The sequence below is a fragment of the Taurulus bubalis genome, assembly GCF_910589615.1.
Source record: "Taurulus bubalis genome assembly, chromosome: 6".
Classification (NCBI taxonomy): Eukaryota; Metazoa; Chordata; class Actinopteri; order Perciformes; family Cottidae; genus Taurulus; species Taurulus bubalis.
This window is the reverse complement of record NC_136594.1, coordinates 1,502,169-1,520,747: the sequence shown is the minus strand read 5'-3', so window position 1 is coordinate 1,520,747 and position 18,579 is coordinate 1,502,169. Positions and strand designations below refer to the sequence as shown.

The following is an 18,579-nucleotide window of genomic DNA, read 5'->3' as shown; positions in this document are numbered from 1 at the left end:
AGGTGGAGGATTGAGGTGAAGGATAGAGGTGGAGGATAGAGGTGGAGGATAGAGGTGGAGGATAATTGGAGGATAGAGGTGGAGGATAGAGGTGGAGGATAGAGGTGGAGGATAGAGATGGAGGATAGAGGTGGAGGATAGAGGTGGAGGATAGAGGTGGAGGATAGATGGAGGATAGAGGTGGAGGATAGATGGAGGATAGAGGTGGAGGATAGAGGTGGAGGATAGAGGTGGAGGATAGAGGTGGAGGATAGAGGTGGAGGATAGATGGAGGATAGAGGTGGAGGAGGGCCCAGCAGAGGGAGCTGACTACGTTCCTCTGTCCCACAGGGAGGAGCTCCACCTCCAGACCCTCAAGGCCTTCGTGGAGCTGCACGAGTTCTCCGACCTCAACCTGGTGCAGGCCCTCAGGTCAGATCCCTCATCATCATCATCATCATCATCTTCATCTTTAAATCCATCTCACACTTAAATATATCTTTGCCTCATTCCGACATTGTTACGTGACGAAAGATACAAATCATACTAAACTGTGAAGCAAAACACAGCCTCCCTTATTTAAAGTACCAGGACCTACACCCAGGAGACCGCTGTTCATGTCATGACCACAACTCCTTCTAATACAGGGAGTTAACCATTTCCTCCTGTGTGTGTACATCATCACACTGAGTCACGCTCATCATCTGGAATGCTCTCCAGATGTGTGTCACACACCTGTATAACATATCAAACATCAGAGGTTGACGTTGCCGTGGTGATCCTGTGACAGACAGTTCCTGTGGAGCTTCCGTCTGCCGGGTGAAGCCCAGAAGATCGACCGCATGATGGAGGCGTTCGCCACGCGCTACTGTGACTGCAACGCACACGTCTTCCAGTCCACCGGTGAGTGTCTGTCCACTTCCTGTGTGTGTGTGTGTGTGTGTGTGTGTGTGTGTGAGAATGTGTGTGTGTGTGTCTTAATGGCCACGTCTTTGTTTGCCTCTCTGACTTTCTTACCAGGTCTGTCTCTCTTCACCAATTCTGTATCCGTCACAATCGATATGATGACCATTATGTAGCTGTCTTTAACTCTTTGTGTGTGTGTGTGTGTGTGTGTGTGTGTGTGTGTGTGTGTGTGTGTGTGTGTGTGTGTGTGCATCCTCCTCTGTCACACCAGACACCTGCTACATCCTGTCCTTTGCCATCATCATGCTCAACACCAGCCTCCACAACCCCAACGTGAAGGAGAAGACCACCCTGGAGCGTTTCTTCTCCATGAACCGAGGCATCAACAACGGAGAGGATCTGCCCGACGACCTGCTGTCGGTGAGAGCCTGGAGCCCATCAGGGGGGAACATGCGGACAACAATGACACCAGGCCCAATGTATTTCATCAAGCCTGTTTAAAACCAAAGTCAGGTGCACACATGACGACCTACTTTCCACAAATACTGGTGGCATTGTACGTTTCTGCCGAATCACGTTGAAGATTGAGATTTTTAACACAAAAAACTATTCTGTAAAAAAAAAAATCATATCATATCAGTTTCATATCAGTATCACGCTTGCAGAAACGCACAATGAGGTTCATGTCGTGAAATGGTGGGTGAAAGCAATAAAGTAACGTAAAAAGGTTATGTAACGGAACAAAGTAACAGAACAAAGTAACGGAACAAAGTAACGGAACAAAGTAACGGAACAAAGTAACGGAACAAAGTAACGGAACAAAGTAACGAAACAAAGTAAGGTAACAAAGTAAGGTAACAAAGTAAGGTAACAAAGTAAGGTAACAACGTAACTTAACAAAGAAACTTAACAAAGAAAGGTAACAAAGAAACGTTCCGCACCCCTTGGTGGACTTTCTCACTTGTTAAACTTGTTACATTACCACACAACTCTCAATAACGGTTAATATATTTTGTCACCTGGTCTGACTTAAAATAAAAACATTGCCGTTCATCGTATCCATGGTTTTTAATAACATACAATAACACATGTATTTCCTGCCGACTGGGCTGCACATGTACTCTTAAGCAGTAATCATTCCTGCTGTTCTACCCATGGAGGGTCACTCACAGAGTAGAACACAGTAGAACAGTGGAAGGGACGACACAAAGACATGCCGTACGTGTTACTCTCTGTGGGAGGTCAGAGCTTGCTTTAAAAAAGAAATTCCATTATCTCACACTCACCACCTGGCCCGGAACAGAAACTCACACACTTGACCACGTTGAGGTCGCCCTGAGGCCCATGTTCCACCTGCAGATCAGTCACAACGAGCAGCAGCCTGCAGGAGGATGAAACTACACAGGGTCCCAGACTGTGGGCTGCTGTGACATTAAAGACTCACAAAGGAGCAACTGATTCATGCCACTTGTAACTGAAACTCAAGTTGAGTGAATGGAACAATAAGTAAACGGTCACAGCTGTATTTTAGCGGTCCGTTTGTAGCCCCCTTGTTTGGATGTGTTGAGATGTCTGCATCTAATGCCTCTAATGCTTCAGCTCGCTATCTATGTTCTACTTATTCATCTGACCCCATTTCTTCTCAGAAACTGTACGAGAGCATTCGCAATGAGCCTTTCAAAATCCCAGAGGATGATGGGAATGATCTGACTCACACCTTCTTCAACCCTGACCGGGAAGGCTGGCTCCTGAAACTTGGTAAAATGAACTGTGTCTATTTGGCTAATTCTGAGTCATTTAGGTATTTTTAAATAGCTTATCATCATCGACATCTCTAAACCACACGAGACGAGGTGTAAGTGTGCAACAGTGTATCTAACTAAGCTGCAGGCTAAAAACAGGAAAGTACAGAGGAAGCAGTCAGAAAATGACCCAATAGTGGAGTATACCCTCCTGTCACCGCTGTTGCAGAGGTTTGACCTCAAACAAAAATGTCTTTTTGGTCAGCTTGCTGTAACGTTACACAAACTCTTCTACTGACAGCACAGCAACAACCAACACGTGCATACAAACATCTTCATGTGTGCTTTCTCTGTGTTTCAGGGGGTCGGGTTAAGACGTGGAAGAGGCGATGGTTCATCCTGACTGACAACTGTCTCTACTACTTTGAGTTCACCACTGTAAGGCTCCCACACGGCTGCTTTCAGTCCTGCAGTTCATCTGAAAGTCTTTCAAGCAGATTGTCCTTCATCTCTTCCCTCTTCACCATCGACACGTTTATGTCTTTTATTGGGGGCAGAGGATCTTTAGGGGAGATAGCAGGTCAACAATGCATGACATACAGTGGTCGACACCGTCTAAAAGCTGCAGCTCAAAAGTGTGTCAAGTTGTGCAAGATATAAATTATGAATTGATTAATTCATTAAAATATATCGTAAGTGTGAAAAAGCTTCAAAGTACATGAAGGACATTCCCATGCCCTATTTTGTCTCATAAGATGTTGCAGGAATGTTTGGGTTGATACCACTTCTTACACAGATTTGGTGCCAAATTTGAAAGTGTTTTTCCCCCATGAGACAAAAAAATATTACTTACAAAAATTCCTCCAAAAAGCCACATCTGACACCAAGACTTTGGGAACACCATAGAAAAAAAGGTCATGCAGTAATTTTGTTTTAAAAAACTCTGGACATTTCTGCAAGAATCTTTTTTTTCCGGTGTTCGGAAGGCGAGCAGGAAACTGCTCAGACGCCCCCTTATTGTCATCTTACCTGAGAAAGCCAGAACGCCCCTGAAAGCCCCACGTCTCTAGTTTGAGGTTGTAAAGTTTCTTGAGGCTGTGATTATCCCGGAGGTCACAACAGGTCATTTTACACAGTGACGTCCAGTTCCAACAAAAGGTCTCACAGCAATGAAAAGGCCACTTTGAGCACAACGACTGGAGCGATCGTTTGCCTTCCACCCGATAAGCTAGCCCGGAATGGTTGTTACCGATAGATGAAGTTTAAATTAAATTCTAGCTCTAAAGTGAGCTGAAGACTTAATAGGAAGACAACAGCATAGGTTGTTGTCATGTCTGTTGTTGGGATCATTCCTATGATTCAGAGGTCACAGTGTTGGGGTCGGGCTTAGACAGCAGCAGGTATCTGTGCATTCACTACTGATGGAGACCCTCCAAACTTCCCCCCAAATGGACTGATGAGAAAATAGTTGAGTTGTTATATTGGTCATATTCGAAGGCCTTTGTTGGCCAGACGGCGCAAAGTAAATAACAACACCTCAGACGTATTCCTAATTCATTATCAGAGGAGAGTTTGTTTAGTTACCATCAAAATGTGTCGACCTCTTCTGCTTCCTTTCTTTTTCTGTGACATCAACAACCTTTTTCCCTCTACTTTGTGCCGTGCTGATGGATGCATCATAACGTCTCTTCTCCATCTCTCTGCAGGATAAGGAGCCCCGAGGCATCATCCCTCTAGAGAACCTGTGTGTGAGAGAAGTGCCATATCCGCGTAAACCGGTACGATATCATCAGCTGTGTGTTTTCCTTTCGACGCCGACGCGTTTCTGAGCTTTGTTGTATCGTATTGAATGGTGGACACTTGAGTCAGGTCAACAGATTTGGGATTCTTAGGCCCAATCCCAATCTCCACCCTTAAGGATTTACAGACTTTGAGGCTCCCACTACTCTGTGAGGGTTTAGGGATGTCCCATTGTCACATCGTGGAGTGTTTGAGTCTCTGACAGACATTTTGACCCCTTTATGAACCCTTTCAGTAATGGGAATTACCCACAGTTCATAACAATGTGACATTAAACACGCAGTTCCCAATGGAACCATGAAGACATAAAAAAAGGTAAACAAAGAGGCACTTGGCGTTCAGCCCGATAAAAATACCTTTACACTACAACATTATGGATTAAAGATGGGACATAAAAACACATGAAATCAGAGGAATGCAAGCAGAAAATATATTTATAATATTTATTTACATTCATCAAACATTTTGTTTTGACAAAACGAGTAAATAGATGATTTAAAATGACTTCTCATCTCGTAAGGAAGACGTTAAAATCAGTGAATAAAAAGTATAAAATAAATACACAATTGCATACAATATTTTTGTATGTAGTCACGTGATATGTTGCAGCAAAGTGCTGTCATTCATATTTACACCATCGTGCCCTAAAGCCTCTCAGTAAGTGACGTCAGTAAGTCCCTGAGGGTTCAGGGTTTGAGGGTTTAGGGGGACACTGGGACTGGACCTCTGATTAACCGTTGCATATCTCTGGTGTCATCTAGTACTGTCTGGAGCTGTACAACCCCAACAGTCGAGGGCAGAAGATCAAGGCGTGTAAAACGGAGACGGACGGCCGCGTGGTGGAGGGGAAGCACCAGTCCTACACCATCTGTGCCGCTGGCGCAGAGGAGAGAGACTCCTGGATCGAGGCCATCAGGTCAGACCGCACACACGTTTCATAGAAATACACGACAAACAGCAACATTGTACATAAGCAGACACATTAGAACGCATTGTGTAACGCATGCACGCGTCCCCATAGTCCTGCTTGTTTGCAGTGCTATACTTGTGAGGACCGCTATTAGGTAGGTTTTATTTTCCTCAACATTTTTACATCTAACCTTAAAGAGTAACTCTCCACTAGATCGACCTACATTTAGTTTTTGTGGTGAGGCAAAGCGTCCTCACAATGCGGAAGTGTCCTCGCTACGATGGTGTGCAATCGGTCCTCAAGTTGACAGTATTATAACCCCCCCCCACACACACACACACACACACACACTAACAAAGCTGCCTCTGTATAACGACGCCCTTCTTTACTTCCAACAGAGCCAGCATCACCAAGGACCCGTTCTACGACTTGGTCTCGGTCCGTAAGAAGAAGGTGATAAACCAAGCTCCTCAGGACTGAGTGGTCTGGCGCCCCCTATGGACATTTAAAATACTGCACCACAGTGGTGCTAAAGTTGTATGAAACACAAGCGGGCGAGGACTCTGGAGGCCAGACGCTGACGGTGGGTGTCCAGGCTAAAAGAGAGACTTCTCTTTCCACTTCTCTTTTTACAGGCTGAGCTAAACGGGGTCAGAGGGGAAAACGTTGACTCATTTTTGTAGCTTTACACTTTCAGCGCAACAAAGCCACAAGAATGCGTCGATGTTCATCTTCTGCAAACGAGAAGTCGACTTTTTTTTCGGTTCGACGTCAGCCTGCTCCGCAAGATTTAGTTTCCAGGATCAGGAAGACAAATTAAGCACTTGACGTCCCGGCAGATGTTCTGTACACAGCAACAGAAAAGGGGAAGCTGTCTCTTAGCTTCCTCACAGATCTCACGAGGCCTGAAGGCAGTAAACAGAGCCGCTACGGTTCAGTCTCATTTTGACGGTCGCTCGGGCTTCATTTTGTAAATACAGATATATTTTATCACATTGAACCACTCTCTTGATTTTTATTGCAACGTGTACACTGTAATATATGAAAGAAATGTGTTAGCTCTACCTTATATTGTGTCAGTTTGTTATGTTCTCTTGAATTATTTAATTAAAAAAAGTATTCTACTGATTGTTGACACCTGAGGCTAGATCCTGTTTCTGGTGAAAGGAGCACATTGACAGCTGTGTTTCTGCGTGAACGCTTTCTGAAACCATCAGACCACACCTTGCTTTCTCATATGTACTGTGTGTGTGTGTGTGTGTGTGTGTGTGTGTGTGTGTGTGCGCGTGTGTGTGTGTGTTTATATGCTCATGTGCCTCTTTAAGGGTGAAACACCTCAACCTCTTTGTTGTTCAGAAACCAGTTTTATACATTTTACTGCAATAGCGAGTAATGAACAGCTTCCTCCGGCCTTCTTCATGAGATCAATTATCATGCAGAGTAGATGTATCTGATGATTTTAAATTTTTGACATCTAGTTTGTATAAAATCATTAGATTTCAGAGTGAAGCAGGCCCAGACCTCATTGAAAAAAAATCTATAAAACAAGTTATTAAAAACTTGCATCTTCCAAACCCGTCTTGGACTAAAGATCTCCTCTGATGTATTTACTGTAAACTTATTGGTTTAATTTTCAGCATTCGGCTTGAGGATGAACAGGAAATAACAAATCTTCATGCCTGCTGTATGTCAGTAAACTTAGTCTAGAAACTAGTTAACGCCTCTTCCTGCTGCAGCTGACTTCCTGTTTCAGTGTTGCGCCACATCCCCCCGAGTTCCCATCAGCTCTGCGGTTCCTCTCTGAGGTCTGAGCTGTGAGAGGAGAGAGAGGCAGGGCGGCAGCTAGCGGCGGGTTTGTGCAGCACATTCATCAGTTTTCCATCTTTTAAATGTTGCAGTAATGCCGCGTCTCACCACCAGGTGGAGCCAACACCAAAGTGATGCATCGTATTTGAAACGACATGAATTTAAAAAAACAAAACAAAGTTAGAATTTCAATGAAAATACATTTTCGTAATTTGAAAATAGATTCATGGCACTCGTTTATCTAAAATCATTTATTGAACACACCGTAGAAGAGATACCCACAACTAAAACGTGTGTCAAAAGGACATTGAAATGAACACAATGCATTATTACACATTATTGCACACACGTGATGACCACAGGGGGAGGCGGCTAGATCGTTGTAAACCTTCTTTTGGTTTGGTTTGGTGGGTATGGAAACCCATTCTCGCAAATAAAAAAAATAAAAAATGAAAATGTATCTGTGATAATAAAAAATAAATAAATAAAAGATTTCTAGCTTCTTTTTCTTTTTACTCATAATTACTCATAATGATGTCTTGCCATTGAGATATTTGAGATATTTGTATTATCACAGCTACATTTTCATTTTGTTTATTTTATATGCAGAAATGGGCTTCCACAGGTGGGAGAGTCAGACGGAGAAAAGCCTCACAAAGTCTTTCTCAGAGAGGGTCTGACCCACCTTTTATCACAGCGCTGCTGGTCTGGACTTTATCACCTCAGACCAATGCTTCCTTTAGATTCTCTTGTCCCTGAACGCAACCTCTGTTTGCAGAAATAAAACCAAAAAAACGAGCACGACCAACTCGATCATGAGCGATGACCTCGTTGAAACTCACCCCCAAGCTTACCGATCAGCCTCTTGCATTTTAAATTCTTGCACTAAACATATGAAAACTACACAAGAACTGTACATTCATTTGGTCCGTTTCCTCCAAGGCGCTGGACACAGTGTGCACAATAGTGCACAGTCCAAGGTGAGCGTGAAGGAAGTCGCTCTGTAACCTTTAGGACTGGAGTCCGCTCCGTGGATCACCTCAGGACACGCAGCATTCTTTACCCTGACGACCCTGACCTTTGACACCTTAAGGAAGAAAAACAACAGTGATGTCATCAGAGAGAGAGATCGGTGAGAAGAACGAGATCATCATGAGGAAGATAGTGCATTATATATTATATACAAAATATTACAAGCATCACTCAGTACCGTGGTCCGTTGTCTATTAAATAAAGATAAGAAAGGTTTCCAAACCTTATGGCGTGTGGAAATAAAGACGATCAGATACCACGTTTTCCTTCTCGATACCGAGTACTGATCCAATATCAGTGTGTTAAAACTAAAATCTAAATATAACTTATTTTTTACCAGCTGTATACTAATAACCCTGTATGGACGTCATATGACTGCTATCAGTGTTGTACTGACAAAGAAAGAACACTGTAGAACTTTCTTTTATAATCTATAGTTTGACAGATTTTCCCAAATTGCTGCCATTTTGCGAGCTAGCTCCGGCTAACGTTACACTCTCCGCTAGCACCTGCCTGATCGGTACTGAGCATGTGCAACTCTCGGTAAAGGTACCCATCGGGCAGGATGACGAGAGCGAGTGACAAGTTGTTTCTCCTCAGTAGCGTGAATCTGAGAAATGATATCGCGATACCGGTGCATAGACTGCGTACTCGCCGATAACCGACCCAGCATTTTAGGCATATCGGAGGATTTTCTGACCCACTGTTGCAAATGTCAACATATTATGATTGAGCCAAGGATAATTTCTTTCCACATTACAGACAACAACATAATTTTCTCCCTTTCTATCCTGCAGATGGTCTTGTGATTTGTGGTTGTGAACCACTGGATTCAACCCACTGGATTCCTGACTTACCCTCCTTGTCCTTCGCCGTGTTGATAGTTTGCTCAGAGTCCGTCCTCTTGCTCAGTTTAGGTGGCTTCTTAATCCTCCATTTGGGTGGAGATTTCACGAGAACCTCAAAGTTGTCCTCGTTCTCCTGCGCCCTGTTGGTTTCTCTCGGTGAAGGGTGCGCACTGCTGCCCTCCATGCTGTCCAAAATGTCCTTGCCGGTGGGTTTCCTCTTGGAGAACTTCTGCCTCCATCCGGCTCGCCCCTTCTTGTCCTGCGTGACTCTGTCGGGCTTCTTGAAGCTTTCGCCCGGGTCTTCTGAGGGCAGCGGACTCATCCGGTCCTCCCTCAGACTGCTGGCCACTCGTGGCCTCCCCAGGCCCATCTCCTCGGGAACCTCAGCCTGAGCCGACGCCCTGGTGGGTCCCGGCTCCTGCAGGGACCCCGGCGGACGTGGGAACGCCAGCAAGTACTTGGGGTTGTGGTACTTGTGCGCCGGCACCTGTATGGCGGCGTTCCGTGAATCCCCGAGGCTCACCTGGAAGCGGGACGTGGTCGCCGGTAGAGGCGGCCGCATGGTGCCCACTCTGGTGCGGCTCGGCGCGTTGGCGGCAGGCGGGCTGACGTGGAACTCCTTGTAGAGGTCCAGCTTCTCAGAGACGGCGTAGAGCTCGCGGAAGTCGCGGTCGAAGAAGTCGACCACCTGCCCCGTCATCACGGTGATCATGTTCCGGTCCATACGGGACGTGGACCAGGAAAAACTGGGACGGAGAACAAGTTCAACAAGAGTTCACTGGATTCTGTGAGTCCTCTTTGATCCATTACATTTACAGCAAAGTCATCACATGAAAAACACATAACAAGAGCAACGAGACATGCGGACGATGACAGTTCCAGGCATTAAAGGATCATTCCAGTTTATTACTAGTTTTGAATATTGCTTTTTTGTATTATTGTTTCTAGGCCATATATTTTTAACCACACCACTGAAATATCTCCTCAATTATTGATGGACGTGGATGAATAATAATGACTTTGAATATACCCCAGCGCCATCAAACATTTGAATTTGTTCCAAACTTTGGTTCCTGACTATGTATGACTATGTTGTTGCTTTATCTACTTGATTTAGCGACTTTTGGAGCTCGTGCTGCTTTTATTGGGAAAGAGTTGGAAACACTGGGATGGTTTTTAGGTTGGATCAGTTCAAGAATCTAGGGTACAAGCACACATTCTACTCACAAGTAGAGGAAACAGGCGCCGTATAAAATGATAAGGCCTCACCTGTACGAGCCAAACACGACTTTGTCCCCGTCGACCAGCATGTACTTGTTACAGAGGGAACCGGGCAGTCTGCCGAAGGACAAACCGAAGCCAGTTCCCTCAAGCGTTCTGGTTCGGATGTTCTGCAGCGACAGAGGGTCACAGTCAGACCACAGACAGGACAACAGCAGAGTCAGCATTATAACAACTACGTTGCTAATGATAGTTTATGTGTTGAATGTGACAATTGTCAGGACCCATTTCCATAAAAATCCGGTAATTGTTTAATAGAAAAGTCCTGATGTCTAAGCGGCAACCTCCGGTTCTGCCGAGTAAAGTCAAAGCTCCTCTGGTTGTATAGAAGTACATGCTTCATGTGTTAAAGCTGCATTCTCTCTACTGGTTGTATAGAAGTCTATGCTTCATGTGTTAAAGCTGCATTCTCTCTCCTGACCACCAGGGGGCGACTCCTCTGGTTGTATAGAAGTCTATGCTTTACGTGTTAAAGCTGCATTCTCTCTCCTGACCACCAGGGGGCGACTCCTCTGGTTGTATAGAAGTCTATGCTTTACGTGTTAAAGCTGCATTCTCTCTTTCCCAGTGTGTTGTTGCTTAGTGAAAGTTATGTGTAACCTTCTAAAAAGGTCTTCACTGTTGACTTAGCTCTACCCTCTCTCACTTCTGGTTGCAAAAAAACTGAAACTTGAGGCATTAAAACAGCAGCCCACACGGTGAGTACGTCCACTTCTTATATCTTATACACACACAAAAGCTGACCAATTGACATTAAGCTATGTTTTAATAAAGTTTAAACAAGGCTGAAATATTAACCTCCAGTGAACAGTGAAGTTAATCCAAAGCAGAACTTGCAGACACTAACGCTTTGTTTACTTCCTTGTATGGTATGTTATTGATTTCTGGTACCTTTCCAGATTTAGCCCTTTCATGTGGCTTTGGCTACCAGACTAGCTGCTGAGTTTAGAGCACCAAGTGTACAAACTGCTTGAGCGACATTCTTCTGTCGGCCCTCTTTGACTAAAGTATTTGCTCAGGTACTGACTTTGTGGTTAAACACTGTGCTGCGTGTTGTGATAGTATTCACATCACTCACAGTACGAGAGCCCTGGGCACACGATTACAACAAAACAATAAATCAATAAATCTCTTCTTACCCGAAGGTGCTGTGAGCCGATCTGCAGCCGGGAGCAGATGTCCAGGAAGTGCGGCACGCCTTGGTGATCCAGCAGGACGTAGACGGGCACGGAGCGCCGGGAGGCCGCCTCCATCAGGTCCTGCAGGATCTGGACGTCCGTGAGCATGTCCATCACGATGGCGATGGCCTGCAGGACGACAGGCAGCAGAAACTCATATTCATACGCTGCTCACGGCTTCTAGTTCCTCAAAACCCCTCGAAAGAGAACATTGGAGAAGCAGCCGGAGAACAGCTGACCCCAAAAACACGAGAGCCTCTGTTGACCTTTTCAAGCATCATTTAAAAACATATCTATTCTGCAACGTCTTTATTTGTCAACTCTTTTTTATGTGCGAGTCCCACATCTGTCTTTCAAATGATCTTCTAAACATTTTATTTTTATATATATATAAAAAATGTCATTATAATGTAAAAAGTTTTCTTGGTGAATATTCATCTGTTGACATTTTTCAAATTACACTTAAATTGTAAGTGCAAAATGCATACTTCCTACTTATTTAAAAGGAAGTTTTTCTGTTTTTATTTATTTTTAAAGACACAGCACTTTGTCGGTATGAAAATGTGCTATGTAAATAAAGATTAATATTATTATCATCACATTCAATGCATTCAGAAAATAGAGTTTTTGCTGCAGCCTTATTGTAAATATTGTTTGATTAATGTGTTCCCTCATCAATCGTCACTAAATACTAAAAATAAATACAAAATAGATTAAATAAAATAATATAAAATAATCATTAATTGATGAAACATTAATTATTTCAATTAAATTATCAATTAAATAACATTAAATTAAATAATCAATTAAATAACATTAAACTAAATAATCAATTAAACCTGCTACAATGGGGCAATTACATTTGCCTCTTTTATTTTGAGGACATATTGGTGCAAGAAGGAAAGCGCATGGTGACTAAACAGCCTGAATCTCAGCGGGTAAAATGTCGTATTAGAACAAAGAAGCCAGCAGGTGAAACTAATCCGTCTAACTGAAGCACTTTGTGAGTCCATGAGCGCGGCTTAGAGGCGGCTGAGGAAGCCGCTGAATGATCCCTCCGCTGTGCTCCAGTCAGGACGACGGATCATACAGAGATCTACAACCAGAGGAGATCAGACTTAACTTCGTCAGAAATGATGTTGCCTTCTGAAGGAATTCCTAAGAGCCATTATTGTGTATGTAGGTAAAACCAAACAGATGTACTTTCTATTTCTGCAGAAAGAAATTTAAGGTCGACTACGGAGAGTTAAAGGTCGACTACGGAGAGTTAAAGGTCGACTACGGAGAGTTAAAGGTCGACTATGGAGAGTTAAAGGTCGCCCACAGAGAGTTAAAGGTCGACTACGGAGAGTTAAAGGTCGACTACGGAGAGTTAAAGGTCGACTACGGAGAGTTAAAGGTCGACTATGGAGAGTTAAAGGTCGCCCACAGAGAGTTAAAGGTCGACTACGGAGAGTTAAAGGTCGACTACGGAGAGTTAAAGGTCGACTACGGAGAGTTAAAGGTCGCCCACAGAGAGTTAAAGATCGACTACGGAGAGTTAAAGGTTGACTACGGAGAGCTAAAGGTCGACTACAGAGAGTTAAAGGTCGCCCACAGAGAGTTAAAGGTCGCCCACAGAGAGTTAAAGGTCCACTACGGAGAGTTAAAGGTCCACTACGGAGAGTTAAAGGTCCACTACGGAGAGTTAAAGGTAACTACGGAGAGTTAAAGGTCGCCCACAGAGAGTTAAAGGTCGCCCACAGAGAGTTAAAGGTCGACTACGGAGAGTTAAAGGTCGACTACGGAGAGTTAAAGGTCGACTATGGAGAGTTAAAGGTCGACCACAGAGAGTTAAAGGTCGACCACAGAGAGTTAAAGGTAACTACGGAGAGTTAAAGGTAACCACGGAGAGTTAAAGCTAACGACGGAGAGTTAAAGGTCGACCACAGAGAGTTAAAGGTCGACTACAGAGAGTTAAAGGTAACTACGGGGAGTTAAAGGTCGACTACGGAGAGTAAAAGGTCGACTACGGAGAGTTAAAGGTCGACTACGGAGAGTTAAAGGTCGACTACGGAGAGCTAAAGGTCGACTACAGAGAGTTAAAGGTCGCCCACAGAGAGTTAAAGGTCGCCCACAGAGAGTTAAAGGTCGACTACGGAGAGTTAAAGGTCGACTACGGAGAGTTAAAGGTCGACTATGGAGAGTTAAAGGTCGACCACAGAGAGTTAAAGGTCGACCACAGAGAGTTAAAGGTAACTACGGAGAGTTAAAGGTAACCACGGAGAGTTAAAGGTAACTACGGAGAGTTAAAGGTAACCACGGAGAGTTAAAGGTAACTACGGAGAGTTAAAGGTCGACCACAGAGAGTTAAAGGTCGACTACAGAGAGTTAAAGGTAACTACGGGGAGTTAAAGGTCGACTACGGAGAGTAAAAGGTCGACTACGGAGAGTTAAAGGTCGACTACGGAGAGTTAAAGGTCGACTACGGAGAGTTAAAGGTCGACTACGGAGAGCTAAAGGTCGACTACAGAGAGTTAAAGGTAACTATGGAGAGTTAAAGGTAACTACGGAGAGTTAAAGGTCAACTACGGAGAGTTAAAGGTCGCCCACGGAGAGTTAAAGGTCGACTACGGAGAGCTAAAGGTCGACTACAGAGAGTTAAAGGTAACTATGGAGAGTTAAAGGTAACTACGGAGAGTTAAAGGTCGACTACGGAGAGTTAAAGGTCGACTACGGAGAGTTAAAGGTCGCCCACGGAGAGTTAAAGGTCGACTACGGAGAGCTAAAGGTCGACTACAGAGAGTTAAAGGTAACTATGGAGAGTTAAAGGTAACTACGGAGAGTTAAAGGTCGACTACGGAGAGTTAAAGGTCCACTACGGAGAGTTAAAGGTCCACTACGGAGAGTTAAAGGTCCACTACGGAGAGTTAAAGGTCCACTACGGAGAGTTAAAGGTCCACGACGGAGAGTTAAAGGTCCATTACGGAGAGTTAAAGGTCGACCACGGAGAGTAAAAGGTCGACTACGGAGAGTTAAAGGTCCACTACGGAGAGTTAAAGGTCCACTACGGAGAGTTAAAGGTCCACGACGGAGAGTTAAAGGTCCATTACGGAGAGTTAAAGGTCGACCACGGAGAGTTAAAGGTCCACTACGGAGAGTTAAAGGTCGACTACGGAGAGTTAAAGGTCGCCCACAGAGAGTTAAAGGTAACTACGGAGAGTTAAAGGTAACTACGGAGAGTTAAAGGCCGACTACGGAGAGCTAAAGGTCGACTACGGAGAGCTAAAGGTCGACTACAGAGAGTTAAAGGTCGACTACGGAGAGTTAAAGGTCGACTACGGAGAGTTAAAGGTCGACTACGGAGAGTTAAAGGTCGACTACGGAGAGTTAAAGGTCAACTACGGAGAGTTAAAGGTCGACTACGGAGAGTTAAAGGTCAACTACGGAGAGTTAAAGGTCGCCCACAGAGAGTTAAAGGTTGACTACTAGGATTCAGAGAGCATCCTCCCAGACATGTCCAAAGGTTTAGGAAACATGTGTTACTCGAGTCCTTACACTGTTCCCAGAAAGGCTGAGTCATGAAGGAAAAGCAAGACTCTCTTTTAAAATGCAACACATGTGCTTCTGTTGAGCAGAGAAGGTCTCACTGAGGTAACCACGGCGACACGGGCTGAGACGTGTGTGCACTCTAACCGAGCGGCATGAAGCAGAAAACAGTTCCCACAATGCATTTCTGGGAACTGGTTGCTCAAGTATGCATTATCTCGGTTGTGTGTGTGTGTGTGTGTGTGTGTGTGTGTTTAGCATTTTCACAATAACTCCCTGCCTTTTTGATAAGTGACAACAGAGCTTTTGATTTCACTCTTTTTATCCGACTACACCCACAAAGAGAGAGAAACTGTTTCTATCTTATATATTTTGAAATGGGTAGAATATGAAGTTAAGGACACAGAGCACCGGGTGTCTGATTCCTGAGTTATTAAAGAGGAAGTAATAAAGCGTGTGTAAGAACGAGCGAGAAACAGAAAACAAAAGAAAAGGGTGGGGAAGAAAAACAGAAAGGGGACTTCTGAGGAAAACTAAAAAGGGAATTCTACAGATGATGTGCATGATTAAAAAACCTGTTTCAATAATTACGCTGATTGAGAGTTTGATTCCTGAGAATGAGTCTCTGTTACTGGAGTTACTGGGAGCAGGCGGAACAGATGACTCAGCGGAGCTCTGGCAGTCCACGAGTGAACATGACGATGGGCAACTCAAACACACTGTGTGTGTGTGTGTGTGTGTGTTCACCACTCAAACATCCAGTGGCCCCGCCTCCTGCATGAGACATCATTCCCCTTTTTCTTTTAAGGAGAGAAGCCAAAGCTTCCAGCTTCTCAAACGGGAACATTTTGCAACAGTTGCAGTCGGTGTTCCATGTTTTTAGATTATTATTTCGACCTCGACAGCAACGTAACGTCCCCACAGTCCAGCTGGTTCCACAGCGGAGCGACAGGACGTCCTGTAGCTTTTCATACACATGTTGACCAGTGGGTTTCCATGACTTTAAACCAAATGTCCATGACTTTAAACCAAATGTCCAGGACTTTAAACCAAATGTCCATGACAAACATTTAGTGAAATCTGGGTGTAAACAGTAAAAAGTGAGTAAATGTAGTATTTAAACTAACAATGAGAATACAAAGCATACAGTAAACCTTAAATGACACAAATGAATGAGACAATAGTTTGATTAAAATAATAAACATTTATATAGATGCCTGTATGTATGCCTGCTTATATTTTGAGTCTTTCTTTTAAAAGCATATTCATTATTTCAAACTCAGCGTAAATGAACGTCGTGAACACATGAATATAACACATTTACATGACTTTTACTAAACTTTGGGGATTTTTTTTTTTCAAGGACTTTTCCATGAATGTAAGAACCCTGCCTCAGGCATAAACACTCTCTCACTTTGATTTATTCTAATTTAGAACACTGCATTCTTACTCTGAAAGTTAAAAAATGTGTTTTTCTTTTCTTTTCTTGTGTGAATTGAGATTTAAATACAATTTTAAGTAAATAATAGACTCAAATGTGTTTAAAAAGTTGGACTGTATCCTATGTGATGGAGTCTGCATGACTCTCATAATAAACCATGACGTCATCATAACCCCGCTCACCTTGCTGGCCTCCTGGATGAGCCGCCGCACCACCTCTTTGATGTGAGGGCCGTTGTCTTTGGGCGGGTGCGTGTGCACGGCCACGCGCGTGACCCCCCTGAAGAGCCCCCCGCCGGGCCAGCCGATGTCCAGCGGCGGCACCTCGGTGTCCGACATCTGCGGCCAGTAGGTGGAGTGGACCCCGGAGTCCGCCGCGTCGGACGCGCCGCCGGCGGCTCCGACCGGCGGCGCGTCCGGCGGCGGCGGCGGCTTCGCTCTGCCGCTGTCCGCGCCGCTGTCCCCGGCGCCGGGCAGCTCGTAGCGCCGGAAGGAGCTCAGCACCATCTTCACCTCTCTGGCGGACAGGAAGTCCTTCATGTCGTCGTCCTTCAGGCGCGTCTTGAAGGCGCCGTCCCCGTTCCTCAGCAGCTCCTCCACGGCCGCGCGCTGCTCCTCGCTGTAGTAGAACTCCGGTTTGGACTCCGGGACTTTGGCTCCGATGTGGCCGTCCTCCATGCACGTGAGCTGGGACTCGGCCATGGCTGTAGCCGCTCCCCTCCTCCCGGAGCTCGGTTAAACAACAAGAGACTCCCGTGAAGCCAGATAGGTAAAAACAAAGTAATAAAATAAAGCTGGGAAAGTTTCCTTACCTGTCCGGGTTGGGAGAGAGGTGGGGCACGCGGATAAACCCATGTTGCGTTCAAGAGCAACGGGAATATATAGCAGTAGAATGAAGGCAACGCAAAGTGCACACAGAGAGAACAACATCATAATGTTTGTTGTTGTTGTTGTTGTTGTTGTTGTTGTTGTTGTTGTTGTTGTTTGACATCTGCACCAAAACCTCACCATTCAAGATTAAGATGTCATCTTTTTCTTTTTACTGGCGTTTTGGCTTCTACAAGCAGATTGACAAACTTCCAGATGGAACCTGAATGCAGCAGAAGCTGTAAAGACATGTCCACCCCAGTGTTGTTAATGTAGTTAAGAGCCAACCTGTAATAAACTGAGCAAACAGTGACGTCACATTCAAGAGGTCAGCCGGAAGAGGAAGAATGATTAATCCTGCAGGGATCTTACGGCCATGGAGAACCTGGAACAGTCATGGAGTGTTAAAATGGTTATTCCCAGGCCTGGAAAAGTCATGTAAATGTGTTATATTCATGTGTTCATGTAAATGTGTTATATGCATGTGTTCATGTCGTTCATTTACGCTGAGTTTGAAATAATGAATATGCTTTTAAAAGGAAGACTCAAAATATAAGCAGGCATACATACAGGCATCTATATAAATGTTTATTCTTTTAATCAAACTATTGTCTCATTCATTTGTGTCATTTAAGGTTTACTGTATGCTTTGTATTCTCATTGTTAGTTTAAATACTACATTTACTCACTTTTTACTGTTTACACCCAGATTTCACTAAATGTTTGTCATGGAGATTTGGTTTAAAGTCATGGAGAAGTCATGAAACCCATTGGTTAGAATGTGTGTGACCCCTGTCCTGTGTTATGGTTTATTTTGTATTATGTTACAACTTTAGTGCTTTTTGTAACTTTTGCAAGTTAGATATTTTGATTATTTATTTTGCGTCTCATATTTTTATAATTGAACCAAGGCTCACAAAGCCCTCTGTTATTTTCATAATATCCTCTGTGTTCCTCACATGTACGACACAGTGGCCATTTGTCTAATGAATCAAAGAAAATAAATCAAACAACTACAAATAATTAAACTAAACTAAAAACTATCAAAAGAAAAAGATATCCAAATACATAACAAAATCAAACCTAAATAAACAAACTAATGACTCAACAATACTACTTATGAGTAAAACAACTAAATACTAACATCAAACCAATAGCTCTACAGTTCATGACCCTGATCCTACTGACTGAGTTCTACATGTGTCATTTTATTCATTGGCCTTTTTTCAGTTTTTAGTATTTCAAAACATCTTGTGTGTATT

General features: G+C 44.0%; 2 protein-coding genes across 2 annotated transcripts in view; one reads left to right on the top strand and one right to left on the bottom strand.

Annotated features, from left to right (window-relative positions):
* Window positions 1-6,466, top strand: part of cyth4b (cytohesin 4b) — a gene marked incomplete at its 5' end in the record, with an annotated part of 11,541 nt that extends 5,075 nt beyond the window's left edge. The window contains 8 exons of the mRNA XM_079219480.1: window positions 331-411; window positions 770-882; window positions 1,157-1,305; window positions 2,532-2,643; window positions 2,989-3,065; window positions 4,334-4,405; window positions 5,189-5,343; window positions 5,736-6,466. Of these exons, the coding sequence (XP_079075606.1) occupies window positions 331-411; window positions 770-882; window positions 1,157-1,305; window positions 2,532-2,643; window positions 2,989-3,065; window positions 4,334-4,405; window positions 5,189-5,343; window positions 5,736-5,817 (841 nt within the window). The 3' untranslated portion in view covers window positions 5,818-6,466. The remainder of the gene's footprint in view (window positions 1-330; window positions 412-769; window positions 883-1,156; window positions 1,306-2,531; window positions 2,644-2,988; window positions 3,066-4,333; window positions 4,406-5,188; window positions 5,344-5,735) is intronic.
* A 606-nt stretch (window positions 6,467-7,072) lies between these two features.
* Window positions 7,073-17,324, bottom strand: fam83fb (family with sequence similarity 83 member Fb). The gene is made up of 5 exons (XM_079219479.1): window positions 16,634-17,324; window positions 11,444-11,611; window positions 10,293-10,414; window positions 9,033-9,769; window positions 7,073-8,230 (listed from the first exon to the last, which is right to left on the bottom strand). Exons 1-5 carry the CDS (start codon window positions 17,150-17,152, stop codon window positions 8,184-8,186), a joined length of 1,593 nt encoding a protein of 530 aa, XP_079075605.1. The 5' UTR covers window positions 17,153-17,324; the 3' UTR covers window positions 7,073-8,183.
* Window positions 17,325-18,579: the final 1,255 nt, after the last annotated feature.

Bases quoted from the DNA above. Each gene is read 5' to 3' on its own strand.
- fam83fb (XM_079219479.1), bottom strand. From the start codon at position 17,152: ATGGCCGAGTCCCAGCTCACGTGCATGGAGGACGGCCACATCGGAGCC. The intron at 10,415-11,443 runs GTAAGAAGAGAT...CTGTCGCTGCAG, and splicing joins TCGGCTCACAGCACCTTCGG to AACATCCGAACCAGAACGCT. The intron at 9,770-10,292 runs GTGAGGCCTTAT...TCTCCGTCCCAG, and splicing joins GTCGTGTTTGGCTCGTACAG to TTTTTCCTGGTCCACGTCCC.